The 15,112-nt window shown below is 51.7% G+C and overlaps 1 protein-coding gene and 1 pseudogene across 2 annotated transcripts; both read left to right on the top strand.

Moving 5' to 3' along the window:
- The first annotated feature begins 9 nt into the window (after positions 1 to 9).
- Positions 10 to 7,889, top strand: TMEM173 (transmembrane protein 173). Of its 2 annotated transcripts, XM_025388800.1 has the most exons (8): positions 10 to 248; positions 493 to 585; positions 1,109 to 1,335; positions 1,466 to 1,649; positions 1,913 to 2,021; positions 4,581 to 4,819; positions 5,583 to 5,769; positions 6,967 to 7,889. In XM_025388800.1, exons 3-8 carry the CDS (start codon positions 1,109 to 1,111, stop codon positions 7,158 to 7,160), a joined length of 1,140 nt encoding a protein of 379 aa, XP_025244585.1. In that variant the 5' UTR covers positions 10 to 248; positions 493 to 585; the 3' UTR covers positions 7,161 to 7,889. The 2 variants fall into 2 exon arrangements, with proteins under 2 accessions (XP_025244585.1, XP_025244586.1); XM_025388801.1 differs by lacking the exon at positions 10 to 248 and having other exon boundaries at positions 444 to 585.
- Positions 7,890 to 12,413: 4,524 nt separating this feature from the next.
- Positions 12,414 to 13,405, top strand: LOC112627081 (annotated as a pseudogene).
- Positions 13,406 to 15,112: the final 1,707 nt, after the last annotated feature.

Below are 15,112 nucleotides of genomic sequence, written 5' to 3'. Positions count from 1 at the left end.
CAAGCGCTTTATAAAAAAAGCTCTTGTTACCGGAAATAACTGCTCATTTTCCACTCCTCCCTCCTAGGTCACACTTTTGAGAAAAAGAATCTGCATTCTGGGAACCAGAAGAAAAATATGAGACGGGAAGCATTGTGTGATGTGTGTGCTGCCTTTGGCTGAGCGTGTGGAGTCCTGCTCAGTGTTGGGCACAGTGTGTTTGATCGTGGTGGCTTGAGGGGAACCTGGTGTTCAGAACTGTGACTGTGGTGAGTGTTTCTAAACATGCTTGGTTTGGGGGTAGCAAAGGGCAATGGAACGGAGTCTTTCTCAAACCTCACCCCTGACCCCAGGACTCAGGTCCAGCTCATCAGGGCTTTGAGGGAAGGGTCCTACCTCTCCCCAGGAAGAGGAAATACCCTCCTTCCCAGCATCACTAAAGCTGTGGTTTGGAGAGACGCCAGGGCTAGAGTGTTGTGGAGAAATCAATCGTTGTTAACATCTCATTTTCAGGCTGCACTCAGAGAAGCTGCCCTTGACTGCTGGTAGCGCCGGGCCTTCTCTCCTCGTCATCATCCAGAGCAGCCTGTGTCTGGGAGGCAGACGGTAGGCTCAAGATCAGCCTGGCAGAATGCCAAGCCTAGGGCCCCTGGCACCCAGAGGCGAGGGGGTGCCTGCTGGTTGCCCTATCCCCACTCCCTGAGCTCTGTTTTCCACTTTATTGACTAAGGTCCTCCCTGGGGTGAGTTCCGGGGACAGGGAAACCCAGGTCCCCAAGGGTTCTTGGTTGGGTAGGGCTGCACAGGACAGCTTCAAGTCTGGGTCTGGGGTAGTTGCTGCCTTCTTTCTTCACCACACCTGTGGTCTCCCTGGGGCTTGGTGGGGCATGTGTGTGTAGGACCTGCTCTGTTTTCAGCACCTGCTCTGTTTTCAGCAAACCTCGCAGAGACAGGAGCTTTGGGGTGACTAAGTCCCAGCCTGTCTCCTAGAGGTGTCTCTAAGAGCAGCCTTTGGGAGTGGCTGGGCACCAGGGAAAGGGGAACTGGGAGGAAATGCCCAGCCAGAGCCTCAGTCCCAGAAGGGCAGGAGGGCAAGGGGAGAATGATCATGCATTTCTTGGTGCCCACAGATGACCCGCTCCAGTCTGCATCCATCCATCCCGTGTCCCAGGGGTCACGGGGCCCAGAAGGCAGCCTTGGTTCTGCTGACTGCCTGCCTGGGGACCCTTTGGGGGCTAGGAGAGTCACCAGAGCACATTCTCCGGTGCCTGGTGTTCCACTTAGCCTCCCTGCAGCTGGGACAGCTGTTAAATGGGGTCTGCAGCCTGGCCGAGGAGCTGCGCCACATCCACTCCAGGTGACTCACTGCAGTACCCATGGTGACAGGGTTTCCAACATGTATCACTCCCTTGATGCCTAGCCCTGCCCCTCCTTGAACCTCTCTGGCTGAGCTGGGCTGGGGGCTGGGGCCTGGCTGTCACCCACAGGTACCGGGACAGCTACTGGAGGACTGTGCGGGCCTGCCTGGGCTGCCCGTTCCACCATGGGACTCTGTTGCTGCTGTCCGGCTATTTCTACTATTTCCTTCCAAATGCGGTCGGCCTGCCCTTCACTTGGATGCTTGCCCTCCTGGGCCTTTCGCAGGCACTGAACATCCTCTTGGGCCTCAAGGTATGACACAGGGGGAGGTAGAAGCTCTGGCCAAGTGGAGGCTGTGGCTGGTGTGACCTGCCCTGAGTTGGATACTGGAAGTGGAACTGGTTTAAAGGTTGGAGTCCATGGAGTAGAACGTATAATGTCCTGGAACAGTGGGTTTGACAATGGCAAAGGAGGGATCAAGTCAGGAGCAGGTTGGGAAGCCTTGGAGGAGGAGGAGGAGGAGTTCTCTGGGTGTCCTTGATGGAGGCCCCCCATCCCCATCCTGCTGTCCACAGGGCCTGACCCCAGCTGAGATCTCTGCAGTCTGTGAAAAAGGGAATTTCAACGTGGCCCATGGGCTGGCATGGTCATATTACATTGGATATCTGCGGCTGATCCTGCCAGGTGGGCCATCCTCTCTGCCCCCATTTCTAGATCTAACAAAATAGACACTAAGACACACAGCCTCTTGTGTTTCTTAACACACAGAACTCACTATACTTTTCAAAGCGTTTTCATGTCTACGAAATCCTTTAATCCCAAGGCATGAAGGATGTCACTATGATGCCTGGTTTGCAGAAAGGAATATGGGGCTTAGAGCCATTAAGTGACTTACCCAAGGTCACTCGTGAATTCTTTTTTTTTTGAGAAGGAATCTCGCTCTGTCACCCAGCCTAGAGTGCAGTGGTACCATCTCGGCTCACTGCAACCTCCTCCTCCCAGGTTCAAGTGATTCTCCTGGCTCAGGCTCCCGAGTAGCTGGGATTACAGGCACCTGCCACCAAGCCTGGCTAATTTTTGTATTTTTAGTAGATAGTAGAGACAGGGTTTCACCGTATTGGCCAGGCTGGTCTCGAACTCCTGACCTCAAGTGATCTGCCTGCCTCAGCCTCCCAAAGTGTAGGATTACAGGCATAAGCCACCATGCCCAGCCGTAAATTATTTCAATAAATATTTACTGCATGTTGTGTGCTCTCATGTACATTTTCTTTTATTTTTTTTTTTTTGAGACGGAGTCTCGCTCTGTCGCCTAGGCTGGAGTGCAGTGGCTGGATCTCAGCTCACTGCAAGCTCCGCCTCCCGGGTTTACACCATTCTCCTGCCTCAGCCTCCTGAGTAGCTGGGACTACGAGCACCCACCACCTCGCCCGGCTACTTTTTTTGTATTTTTTAGTAGAGACAGGGTTTCACCGTGTTAGCCAGGATGGTCTCGATCTCCTGACCTCGTGATCCGCCCGTCTTGGCCTCCCAAAGTGCTGGGATCACAGGCTTGAGCCACTGCGCCCGGCCTCATGTGCATTTTCTGATTCACACCCTGTGAGGAAGAAATAATCATTCCTGTTTTGTTTATTTATTTTTTAAAATAAGAGGGTTTTGCTGTGTTACCCAGCCTGGTCTCAACTCCTGGGCTCAAGCAATCCTCTTGCCTTGGCCTGCCAAAGTGCGGAGATAACAAGCAGGAGTCGCCATGCCCATCACTATTTTAGATTTTTTTTTTTTTTTTTGAGACGAAGTCTCACTCTGTTGCCCAGGCTGAAGTGCAGTGGCACAATCTCGACTCATTGCAACCTGTGCCTCCTGGGTTCAAGTCTTTCTTCTGCCTCAGCCTCCTACGTAGCTGGAATTACAGGTGCCCGCCACCACGCCTGGCTAATTTTTTTTGTATTTTTAGTAGAGACGGGGTTTCACCATGTTGCCCAGGCTGGTCTTGAATTCCTGACCTCAAGTAAACCACCCACGTCGGCTTCCCAAAGTGCTGAGATTACAGACATGAGCCACCGCACCGGCCTTAGATTTTTTTTTTTTTTTTTTTTTAGATGGAGTTTCACTCTTTCGCCCAGACGGGAGTGAAGTGGCACAATCTGGGCTCACTGCAACTTCTGCTTCCCAGGTTCCAGTGATTCTCCTGCCTCAGCCTCCCAAGTAGCTGGGATTTTAGGGGCCCACCACCATGCCCACCTAATTTTTGTATTTTCAGTACAGACGGGTTTCACCATGTTGGGTAGGCTAGTCTCAAACTCCTGACCTCAGGTGATCCACCCGCCTTGGCCTCCCAAAGTGCTAGAATTATAGGTGTGAGCCGCTGTGCCCAGTGTTGTTTTTTTTTTTTTTTTAAGTGCAGTTCTGAGAGATCAAGTGATTTATCCGACATCACATAGCTTAGAGAGAGGAGGAGAAAGGATTTGAACCCAGGTTTGTCCAGAGCCTGGACCCTAGACCACTTCACTGTGGAGCCTCTTTTTTTTTTTTTTTTTTTTTTGAGATGAAGTCTCTTTCTGTTGCCCAGACTGGAGTACAGTGGTGACAAGATCTTGGCTCACTGCAACCTCTGCCTCCCAGTTTCAAGTGATTCTCCTGCCTCAGCCTCCTGAATAGCTAAGATCACAGGCACGTGCCACTGTGCCTGGCTAATTTTTGTATTTTTAGTAGAGACATAGTTTCACCATGTTGCCCAGGCTGGTGTCGAACTCCTGACCTCAAATGATCCACCTGCCTCAGCCTCCCAAAGTGCTGGGATTACAGGTGTGAGCCACTGTGCCTAGCCTAAGCCTGTGTGTTTTATTCCTCTGACTTGCAGGCTAAAGCTGCAGCTCTTCCATATCTCATTGCTATCTCCTAGGGCTTCTGCTAGGAGACTGATCTGGGTACAGGAGAATGCTGGAAATGTCACTTCCCAGGGCTGTGCCTGCCTCTCAGCCCTGAAAGCCATGGTGGAAAGGGGCGGGGCTGACATAGACATCTGAGGAAAGAAGTGAGGGAGGGCAAAGGGCAGTGCAGTAAGAGAAGGGGTGGGGAGGGCTTTTGGAGGCGCTGCCCCTCCTGGCCTCCTGTATAATGAGAGTGCACTGGACTCTCCATTCTCTGGCACCTACATACTGCAGGGGCCAATGACCTGGGTCTCACTCCTGAATTAGGTGGGAGATAGGGTTAGCAGGAATGACTTCTTGGGCTTCCCTGCCTCAGGACTCCAGGCCCGGATTCAAACTTACAATCAGCATTACAACAAGCTGCTACGGGGTGCAGTGAGCCAGCGGCTGTATATCCTCCTCCCGTTGGACTGTGGGGTGCCTGATAACCTGAGTATGGCTGATCCCAACATTCGCTTCCTGGATAAACTGCCCCAGCAGACCGCTGACCGTGCTGGCATCAAAGATAGGGTTTACAGCAACAGCATCTATGAGCTTCTGGAGAACGGGCAGCGGGTGAGTGTGCAGGGGAGTGGGGGTCTCTGGGCAGAGGTCAGGACCCCAGAACCCTGGGCCCTAGCCAAGCGCTGATGAAAATTCACTGCCCTTCTCTGAGCTGTAGTGTCCCTAGCTGGTCCCAGGTCTGGGCAGGATTCAGCACTGAATGATAATGATAAGTAACATTTATTGAGCACTTACTACATGCTGGATGCTATTCTGGGTGTGTCATCTGATCACCTCATTGAAATCTCACCACCACCCTATGGGGTAGGGACTGTTAGCATCCCCACTTTACAGAGGAGGACACTGAGGCTCAGAGACACCATTGGAAAGTAGACGATTTCAACTTGACTGTACCATGCTCTTGACCATAAAGCTGCCCCAGACGAAACCTGTGAGAACATCTGAAGGATTTCATGTGGGTGCAGGGGAACCCAGATCAGAGTTGAACCCCAGAGCCCAGCCCCAGACCTGATTCCTAGCTGGAGCAGTTGACAGCTTTGCTCTGCAGGTCTTGCCCTAGGATCTTAGGAGAAGGATCTGTGAAGGGTAAATTTAGCCCGGCCCTGTCCCTGATTTCAGAGTTGGGTATCAGAGGCAAAGGCAGCCCAGACAGCATAGACCCCATTAGGGTGGCCACCTCCCAGGACTCTATCGTTACAGGCTGAGGGAGTGGGGCCTCAGCCTGTGGTACTGAGGGCCACAGCCTAGACTGGATCCTCCATTCTCCATCCGCCTGGTCCCTGGCTTAGTCTGGTCTTCCTCTTACCTCCTCCAGGCAGGCACCTGTGTCCTGGAGTATGCCACCCCCTTGCAGACTTTGTTTGCCATGTCACAATATGGTCAAGCTGGATTTAGCCGGGAGGATCGGCTTGAGCAGGCCAAACTCTTCTGCCGGACACTGGAGGACATCCTGGCAGATAACCCTGAGTCTCAGAACAACTGCCGCCTCATTGTCTACCCGGGTGAGGAGTTGATGGGGTGGGAGGTTGATAGGCTGGAGGGCAAGAGGAGTCAGGGGTCCCAGGGTCTCCCAAAGAGTCAGAAGGGGCTACAGCAGCACCATGCTCTGGGCCTGCCCTTCCTTCCCTGGGAGAAGCCCCCCTCTTCCCAGCACACCAGATTGCTTTTTTAGGTCTTTGACTGTAGTCCCTCAGTGGAGCCTGAAGAGATGGGTTCTAGGGGCCCCTCACTTCATCTAGGATTCCAGAGGAAACAGAAGAGTCCCAGGCCAGTATGTACTGGGCACAGGAGATTGGGGCTGCAGCCTTGGCTCCACTACTCCCTCACTGTATGACCTCGGGCATGTTTCTGCTCCTCTCTGAACATCAGCTTCAGCTTCAGAAGTGAGAGGGTGGGGCCGGGTGCAGTGGCTCACGCCTGTAATCCCAGCACTTTGGGAGTCCGAGGCGGGCGGATCACGAGATCAGGAGATCGAGACCATCCTGGCTAACCCGGTGAAACCCCATCTCTACCAAAAACACAAAAAATTAGCCGGGTGTTGTGGTGGGTGCCTGTAGTCCCAGTTACTCGGCAGGAGAATGGAGTGAACCTGGGAGGCAGAGGTTGCAGTGAGTTGAGATCGCACCACTGCACTCCAGCCTGGGCGACAGATATAGGCTCTGTCTCAAAAAAAAAAAAAAAGAAGAAGTGAAAGGGTGGAATTTCATTCTCTCTGAAATCACTTCTTTTTTTTTTTTTTTTTTTTTTTGAGACGGAGTCTCGCTTTGCTGTCTAGGCTGGAGTGAAGTGGCTCGATCTCGGGTCACTGCAACCTCCACCTCCCAGGTTGAAGCGATTCTCCTCCCTCAGCCTCCCAAGTAGCTGGGACTACAGGTGCCCGTCACCACGCCTGGCTAATTGTTGTATTTTTAGTAGAGACGGGATTTCACCATATTGGCCAGGCTGGTCTCGAACTCCTGACCTCGTGATCCACCTGCCTCAGCTTCCCAAAGTGCTGGGATTACAGGCATGAGCCGCTGCGCCTGGCCTGAAACCACTTCTAGCCTAGGATTGCATGAAACTCTAGTCCCAGTGGCTGGGGGGTGGGTAGGAAGAGGGGGTAGGGAGGGTTAGAGGATCTTCCCAGCAAGTCCTCTAGGTGTGTTCGAGTGGGAATGTGTAAGATCCTCTCTCCACTCTCCCCCATTTCCCTGTTCCAGAACCTGCAGATGACAGCAGCTTCTCGCTGTCCCAAGAGGTTCTCCGGCACCTGCGGCAGGAGGAAAAGGAAGAGGTTACTGTGGGCAGCTTGAAGAACTCAGCGGTGCCCAGTACCTCCACAATGTCCCAAGAGCCTGAGCTCCTCATCAGTGGAATGGAAAAGCCCCTCCCTCTCCGCACGGATTTCTCCTGAGACCCAGGGTCACCCTGCCAGAGCCTCCAGTGGTCTCCAAGCCTCTGGACTGGGGGCTTGCTTCAGTGGCTGCATGTCCAGCAGAGCTATTTCCTTCCACAGGGGGCCTTGCAGGGAAGGGTCCAGGACTTGACATCTTAAGATGAGTCCTGTCCCCTTGGGCCAGTCGTTTCCCCTCTCTGAGCCTCAGTGTCTTCAACCTGTGAAATGGGATCATAATCATTGCCTTACCTCCCTCACGGTTGTTGTGAGGACTGAATGTGTGGAAGTTTTTTGTAAACTCTGGATGCTAGGTACTTAGGGAATGTGCCAGGTGTCTTTCATGGGGCCTTCCAGACCATTCCCCAGCCTTCTGCCCTTCCTCTGCCTGGGGACGCCGAACTCTCTCGATGGTATCGACAGGCTCCCTTGTCCTTTGGCTCCTGGTCATGTTCCATTATTGGGGAGCCCCAGCAGGAGAATGGAGGAGAGGAGGAGACTGAGTTTGGGGTAATGAATCCCCCGGCTCCTGCCCTGCAGCATCAAGGTTGCTGTGGACTCTCCTGCCGGGCAACTCTTGAGTAATCATGACTATCTCTAGGATTCTGGCATCACTTCCTTCCCTGGCCCCTTAAGCCTAGCTGTGTATCCACCCCACTCTGCCCCTGCCACCCCACTAGAGTACTCCCTCTCACTTGCGGTTTCCTTATACTCCACCCTTTTCCCTTTTTAAAGCACACCTCAGATTACACAATGTGAGTGAGTCGTCTTTTTCCTGCTGGACTCTGACTGATATAACAGATGGGAATTACTGTCCCTGATGTCCAAACCTGCCTGCACATGCATGCCTCCCTGTACCCCTCCTTATCCTAGTACAGGACAGCAGGGTGCTGGGTGTCATTTTCCATCTGGACAGAGCCTACTAGTCAGGCTGAGGGCACCTGTTCTTTCAGTGCCTTTCTCTTCAGTGAGAGGCTTGGGGAGCAGGGACCACAGGCTGGCCTGAGCCAGCACACAGATGATGCCACGAGGGTACACAGCTGTGTCCTGGGCAAGGGGCCACTCAAAGGAGCAGGTGACACTAACTATAGGTGCCAGATGAGAGAGCCTGCAAAGGGACAAGGGGAAAGAGTTTGTGTGACGAGATGGGACAGTCCCTGGAGGGCCTTGGACAGCACAGCCAACTGCCGTGCCGTACCTTCCGCCATCACGGTTACAACTGAGTCACCGATTCCACGCTGTGGTGGCGCAGTTACCCTCATCTGGGAGGGCAGGCAGCGTATCTCTGTTAGTTTCATTTGTCTCAGCAGGCTGGGCTCATTCCCTCCCTCCCACTTTTTTTTTTTTTTTTTTCTTTTTTGAGATGGAGTTTCACTGTTGTCACTCAGGTTGGAGTGCAATGGCATGATCTTGGCTCACTACAACCTCCGCCTCCAGGGTTCAGGTGATTCTCCTGCCTCAGCCTCCCTAGTAGCTGGGTTTACAGACATGCACCACCATGCCCAGCTAATTTTGTATTTTTAGTAGAGACGGGGTTTCGCCAGGCTAGTCCTGAACTCCTAACCTTGGGTGATCCTCCCACTTTGGCCTCCCAAAGTGTTAGGATTACAGGCGTGAGCCACCGTGCCTGGCCTTTTTTTGTGTGTGTGTGTGTGTGTCACAAATGCTCAATATACATTTCTGAGTACAGCATCACTGCGGAGAAATGCTCCACACAGACACACATGGGTCAGAAGGAACTGGCTGCCCCTAAGGACGGCAGAGCCAAGGGAGTCAAGAGGGAACAGTCCCCAGTCTTCCTAAGTATCCCAGCCACCCTGTCCCCAAGGCCTGAAGATCCTCCATCATCACACCAGTGGCTTGTATACTAGAAACCAGCCCAGAATCAAAGGCCTTTCCAGTCCATCCAGTCGCTATCATGGGGCTTAGGCTGTGGAGTCTGATGGCCCCAGGTTCAAATCCTGACTCTACCATTTAGTACCTGTGTCTACCTAAGTATCTTGATAACCCTCGGTTTGCCCAAGTGTAAAATGGGGATAGCAGTGGCCCCTCCCCTGGAGGTTGCTGTGAGGAGTGAATGGTATCATATCTGTAGGTCCACAGAGAAGCCTGGTGTCCAGCACATAGCTGACCCACAACACGGGGCAGCTATTAACACTTTAGCTGCCGCTCCCGGATCCCAAAGGAGGCAAGCCTGCCCTCTGCACACTCTGCAATCCCCACCTCTGTTCCTTTTTATCTCCTGTTATTTCCCAGCCTCCCTGGCTGTGCTGGGGTCTTGCTGATGCCGCCAGGGGACTTCTTGTCCCCAGGAGTTCCCCAGGGTACAGCACCAGAAGTCCCGCCATGAATGTTTGTCTGCACGTTCTTAACTGCAGATGAGTGAGATTCAGAGGTGCTGGGGAAGGCAGTGCCACCAGCAGGCACTGAGTCACCAGAAGGCCCAGTTTTGTCTTCCTGGCTCCTGGATGCATCATCCTGACCCCCCTGCTGACTAGACCCAGGCCCTCCCACTGCTGGGAGTGGTCCCCACCCCGTTCCTTCCTTCCCAAAACAAGTTCCATGGAGCTCCTTTTCCTTTCCTGTTTTCTCATCAGCTGGAAAGATCTGGGAAATGTCCTATGGTACATTCTAAGCTTATTCCAACAGGCCCAGGCACACAGAAAGTGGGAGGCCATGAGAGCCTCCCAAATCCCCCCTATCCCTTCTGGGGAGGCAAGACAGAGTCAGTGGGGGCCTCTGAAAGCCAATGTTTAAACTACAAATTGTGCTTGGGCTTACAAGGACTTTGGAGCTTGTCAACAAGGTCTGGGTCCTAACAGCCGAAGGACTGCCCCTGACTGACCAAGGAGAACAGACGTTCGTCACTTCCTTGAGCCCAGTGAGTCTCAGGGAAGGCAGACACCAGCTTCTCCGCCTGGGCTCTCCCTGGCTGGCCTTTGTAGGATGAGGGCCGCTCCACGGGGCCTCTGACATTCCTGCTTGGGGGAGGTGGTGGAATCTCCTGAGTTGGATTCACATTACAAGGGAAGGAGATTAGAGGTGCAGTGAAGGGGCAGAGACTCAGAAAAGGAGATTCAGGGGTCTGGTGGTCCCTGAAGAGGAGGGAGGGACTTTGTGAGGTGACCTTGGGCCCTGGGAAGGCCACCAGCGCATGTTTCTGGGCAGGGCCCTCAAGCTTTGATTTCTCCTGCCCACCACAGGGCTTTCTCTATAAATGTTCTGAGAGAGCAGCTCCAGCTGAGTCCAGTGTGCCCTTCCGACGCTCTGATGCCCAGGCTCCAATTTGCTTTTGCCCTAGTTCTCTGCCTGGTTTCTTGTTCTGAGCTAGGTCAGGTTAACTTTCCAAAGTCTCCCTCCTACAGATAAGTGACTTCATCGATGCTGGGCCTGGGTCCATCTGGTGCAGAGCAGGAGCCAGGGACAAGAGGGCCCCGCAGTGCTTCTTCAGGACTGTCTTGGGGGCCCAGTGCCCGCCAGTGGATGAGGTAGATGCCACCATCTGGCTTTGGGATCAGTGGCTCTGTAGGGAGAGTGGCATGGCCCTGGTGCAGCCTTGGCCCAAAATGGACTGCCACTATGATGCAGACTGCTAGCAGAACAAAGACAGCAACGATGATGGTGACCATGGGCAGCCCGTCACCTTGAGGTTGTTCCCAGATGCCACCAAGCACCTCCGAAAGCTGCCTCTGGGATTCCTGCCCTGATGAACTGTTCACAGCTGGAGAAGGCCAGGAGTAGTGGCCAGCCTGGGAGGAGAGTGGCAGAGAAAGAGGGTGACATGGATGTATACATACAGAAAAAGACTAAAATAGAAAGAGACAAACACTCAAAGGAACCTGAGGCAGGAGAATGAGGGCGGGAGGGACCAAAGACAAAGACAGAAAGACAAAAAGTCAGAGTAAAGACCTGGGGAGAGGTAGAGAATAAAGAGATAAACCACATGGCAGCAGAGACAATAAAAGAAAAGTCAGAAAAGGCAGAGTGGGATACAGAGGGGGAGAAAGAAAGATGAAAGGGGAAAGAAAAAGGCACATAAAAACAGACAGAAATAAAGATAGAGACAGAGACAGAGAAAAAAGAAACAGACAAAGGGAGACAAAGACATTCAGACAGGGACAAAGAGAGTGCTGGTTTCATCCCAGTTCAGCGTATACAGTTTGGGCCCCCAAGTTTCCTCCCACTGTCCCCTCTTCCCAGGTCTCCAGCAAAATTCTTAAATAGATCCTGTGCCCTGGGTCAGGAGTCTTGGCACACTATGGGCTGCTGTCCCCACATCCTAGGCAGTGGGAAGAGAGCATCTGCTTCTTCAAGTCCTGGGGAAAGGGGGTCCTTGTCCAGCATCTTAGGCTCCCCTTACTCCCCACTCACACGGAAGACAGACAGGCGGTGCCCTGGTGGTGGGAGAGGTAGAGGTAGAGGTAGAGGTAGAGGGGACATGAACTTAGAAGGCAGGGGGATGCCTCATCCCATAACTGTGCCCCCGCCACCCTGCCAAGGCCTCAGCATCAGGTTCTGGGGTCTTGGAGGAGAGGGGGTACCCAGTGTGGACTCCTGGCTCTGCCCACTATGGATTGAGGAAACCCTGTGCCAGTCTTCCTCTGTCAAAGTCCCAGTGTTCTTCTACCAAAAGCTGGGGGTCATGATCCATACCGCTGTCTGACTCCACCCTGCTGGATATCAGATGGGGGTGGTGGCACTGTAGTGAAGGTAGCAAACTGCAAAACTGTAAACCCTAGAGCTGAGGTCCTCACAGGCCCAATAAACCTTTCCTCCCCAGCTTCCCCTTCCCAGATGGGCCATCCTGGAACAGATCTTAGCCGGTGGAGCCCCTCCCTCTAGCCCTGCACCCTCAGCGTGGCCCTCCCCATGGGAAGGCCAGGAAAGGCTGCCCAGGACAAGACCATGTCCTTTAGCCCTTCAGTCCCCCTGTCCACACTATCCCATCTCCCACATGCATCCCTTTTCCTGTGGAAAGACACCCCCCTCTCCCTACCTTGCAACTATCTCTGGGTCCCAGGCCACAGAGCTCCCAGGGCAGGGGGTGGGGAAGCAGCTCTAGATGTGCAGAGGAAAAGGGGAAGCTGAGGCTGGTGACAGACAGGGGGCCCCTGCGGAAGTCAGCTCAGCCTGGCAGGAGGGGGCGAGCAGAGTCTACCTGGTGCATTGTCCGGGCTGGCACAGGGCTCCCTTGGGACTGGCAGCCAGCCGGGTAAAGGAGGGCTGGCCGCCCTAGCTCAGCCCCTACCCGGAGCTGCCACGTCTGCGGGGCCGATGGGCACACACCCTGTGCACACACTCTCACTGCTCTCCTGTGCTTGCACTTCCGGGAACATCTGGGCTACCCTGGGCTCTGCCCTTAACTCTGATAGTACCTTAATCTTCCTCCTTGGCGCCTCCTTTCATGCCCCCTGCCAGCTTCGGGAGCCTGGATGTGCCTGCCCACCCACCCTCCACCAGATCCCAGAAGCCTGGCCAGAGCCCCGACCCAACCTGCCCCCCACCAAGTCATGCTGGCTCCTCGCCTTAACCGATTTCCTGGAGTTACTGTCCTTTGATCTTTTCTTTATAAATGCAATATTTCAAACACAATGGAAATTGCAGATACATTCTCTCTTTAATAAATACATAGTAAGGGCGTTGAGCGCGTCACTTCCTGCCGCTGCCAGGCGCGTCCTTCCGCGCGCTGTGACTGACAGTGCAGAGCCGCGGGGGCGGCGGCCCCGGAGTTGGAGTCGGAGTCGGAGTCGGAGTCGTGGTGACCAGCTGCAAGCATCCGCGTTGCGTCTTCCTGGGGAAGAGGAAACCCCCTTTTCGCTCGGTTGGAGCCGGCAGTTTCCAACTCCCTGGAGGTCATTTGGAGTTCGGTGAGACCTGGGAAGAATGTGCTCAAAGGGAAACCTGGGAAGAAGCAGCTCTTCACCTGAAAAATGTTCGCTTTGCCTCAGTTGTGAATTCTTTTCACTGAGAAGGAGAATTGCCATTATGTTATTATATTAATGAAAGGAGAAGTGGATGTGACTCATGCTTCAGAACCAAAGAATGTAGAACCTGAACAAAATGAAAGTTGGGAGTGAGTTCCTTGGGAAGAATTTCCTCCTCTGGACCAGCTTATCTGGGGACTGCGTTGTTTAAAATAACAAGACTATGATCCATTTAAAGAAGATCTGAACCATCTCGTGGGATACAAAGGAAATCATCTCTAGGTGGCCAAGAAGATTTCTTGATTTTCTTTAAAAACACAAGAATAAGGTCTGGTTAGGGAATGAAAAATGTCTACATTTCAGAACAACTCCATTTTATCTAAAAAGGTTCTTATGATCGCCAATTTATTTGCAGTCTCTTAATGTATCCACCACCCTTTCAGCCAGTACTTGAGAAAATTTTTCTGAAATATGTCATTGAATTGTATGCCAGACACAGAATATATGATAAATACTGATATTATGGGTAATCTGCTTTCCATATTTACCTGTGATATTTACTGTGTAGTTTGTCATTACTAGCTTGCATGGAGTAGGATGCAGTCGAATTTGCCTTAGTGTTTCTGTTCAAATAGAGACCTGAATTCAAATATTGTAGTTTAGGTTCAAACACAGTATGCCTATTGCAAAATTTACCAAATTTGTTGATTACCTCTTTTATTAAAGAAATGTTGGGGAGAGGGTAATAAATACATTGTGACAATCTTTGCAACTTACAGGGAATAGGACAGGTCATTAGGGTGTATTTCCCAGGTTTCCAATTGAGAACCTAAACCAAGAGAAGTGAGACAAACCGCCTAATGTCTGTATCCTCCTATTAACAGGCTGTGTGCTGTTGAGTTTCTCACTTACTCTCTCTGAGGTCCAGGGTCCTTATATGTAAAATGAAGAGATTTGTCTAGAGCAGTGGTTCTCAAAGTGTGGTCGGGGGGGCCTCGAGAGCCTTTTAAGGGTATTCTAGGTCAAAGCTGTTTTTATAACACTTAGACATCATTTCATCATTTATAGTTTTTCCTTTTTTTTATTTGAGAAGGAGTCTTGCTCTGTTGCAGTGGCACGATCTCAGCTCATTGCAGCCTCCGCCTCCTGGGTTCAAGCAATTCTCCTGCCTCAGCTTCCTGAGTAGCTGGGATTACAGGCACCCACTACCACACCTGGCTAATTTTTGTATTTTTGGTGGAGATGGGGTTTCACCATGTTGGCCAGGCTGGTCTGGAACTTTGGAGCTCAAGTGATCTGCCCACCTCAGCCTCCCAAAATGCTTACAGGTATGAGCCACCACGCCCGGCCATCATTTATCTTTTTCACTCATTTTTTCATGAGTGTGCAGAGGAGTTTTTGAGAGGCTATCTGGTGTGATATTGTAATAGGCTGAATGCAAAAGCAGATACGAGAATCCATCTTTTGTCTGTCATCAGACGTTGAAGAGATTTGGAGAAATGTAAAGCAGCAATACTCTTCTCACTAATGATTTTTGTTGTTGTTGGTTAGAAAAATGGTTATTTTTAGTGGGTTTTAATATGTGAAAAAAATAAAAATAGCTATTTGTCAAAAATGTTATTTACGTGTTTATACATAATGGGTTTTTGTTACTTGTAAATGATTAATAAAAATTTTAAGAAATTTAAAAAAATACATAGTAAATCTCTAAATCTCCAAGGCTCAACCACCAGCTGTGTCTTCTATCAACAGTTTGTCACATTTATTTTTAAAATATTAATATTACAATGAAAACAGAAGCCCTCGTTTCCTGACCTCTCCCCTCCTTGTCACCACAGGGATAAGCCTCTTATAGAATTTGATGTTTATTGGTAGGGTGTGGTCGCCCATGCCCGTAATCCCAACACTTTGGGAGGCCAAGGCAGGAGGATCACTTGAGGCTAAGAGTTCAAGACTAGTCTTGGCAACATAGTAAGACCTTATCTCTACGAGAAATTTAAAAAATGAACTGGATGTGGTGGTGTATACCCATAGTCCCAGCTACTTGGG

The sequence above is a fragment of the Theropithecus gelada genome, chromosome 6, assembly GCF_003255815.1.
Source record: "Theropithecus gelada isolate Dixy chromosome 6, Tgel_1.0, whole genome shotgun sequence".
NCBI classification, from domain to species: Eukaryota; Metazoa; Chordata; class Mammalia; order Primates; family Cercopithecidae; genus Theropithecus; species Theropithecus gelada.
Note: the sequence above shows the minus strand (reverse complement) of the source record. Positions and strands in the feature narration are given on the sequence as shown.

Excerpts from the sequence above, each read along its gene's own strand:
- TMEM173 (XM_025388800.1), top strand. The coding sequence starts at position 1,109 with ATGACCCGCTCCAGTCTGCATCCATCCATCCCGTGTCCCAGGGGTCAC. Across the intron at positions 1,650-1,912 it reads ACATCCTCTTGGGCCTCAAG|GGCCTGACCCCAGCTGAGAT; the intron begins GTATGACACAGG and ends TGCTGTCCACAG. Across the intron at positions 4,820-5,582 it reads TTCTGGAGAACGGGCAGCGG|GCAGGCACCTGTGTCCTGGA; the intron begins GTGAGTGTGCAG and ends TACCTCCTCCAG.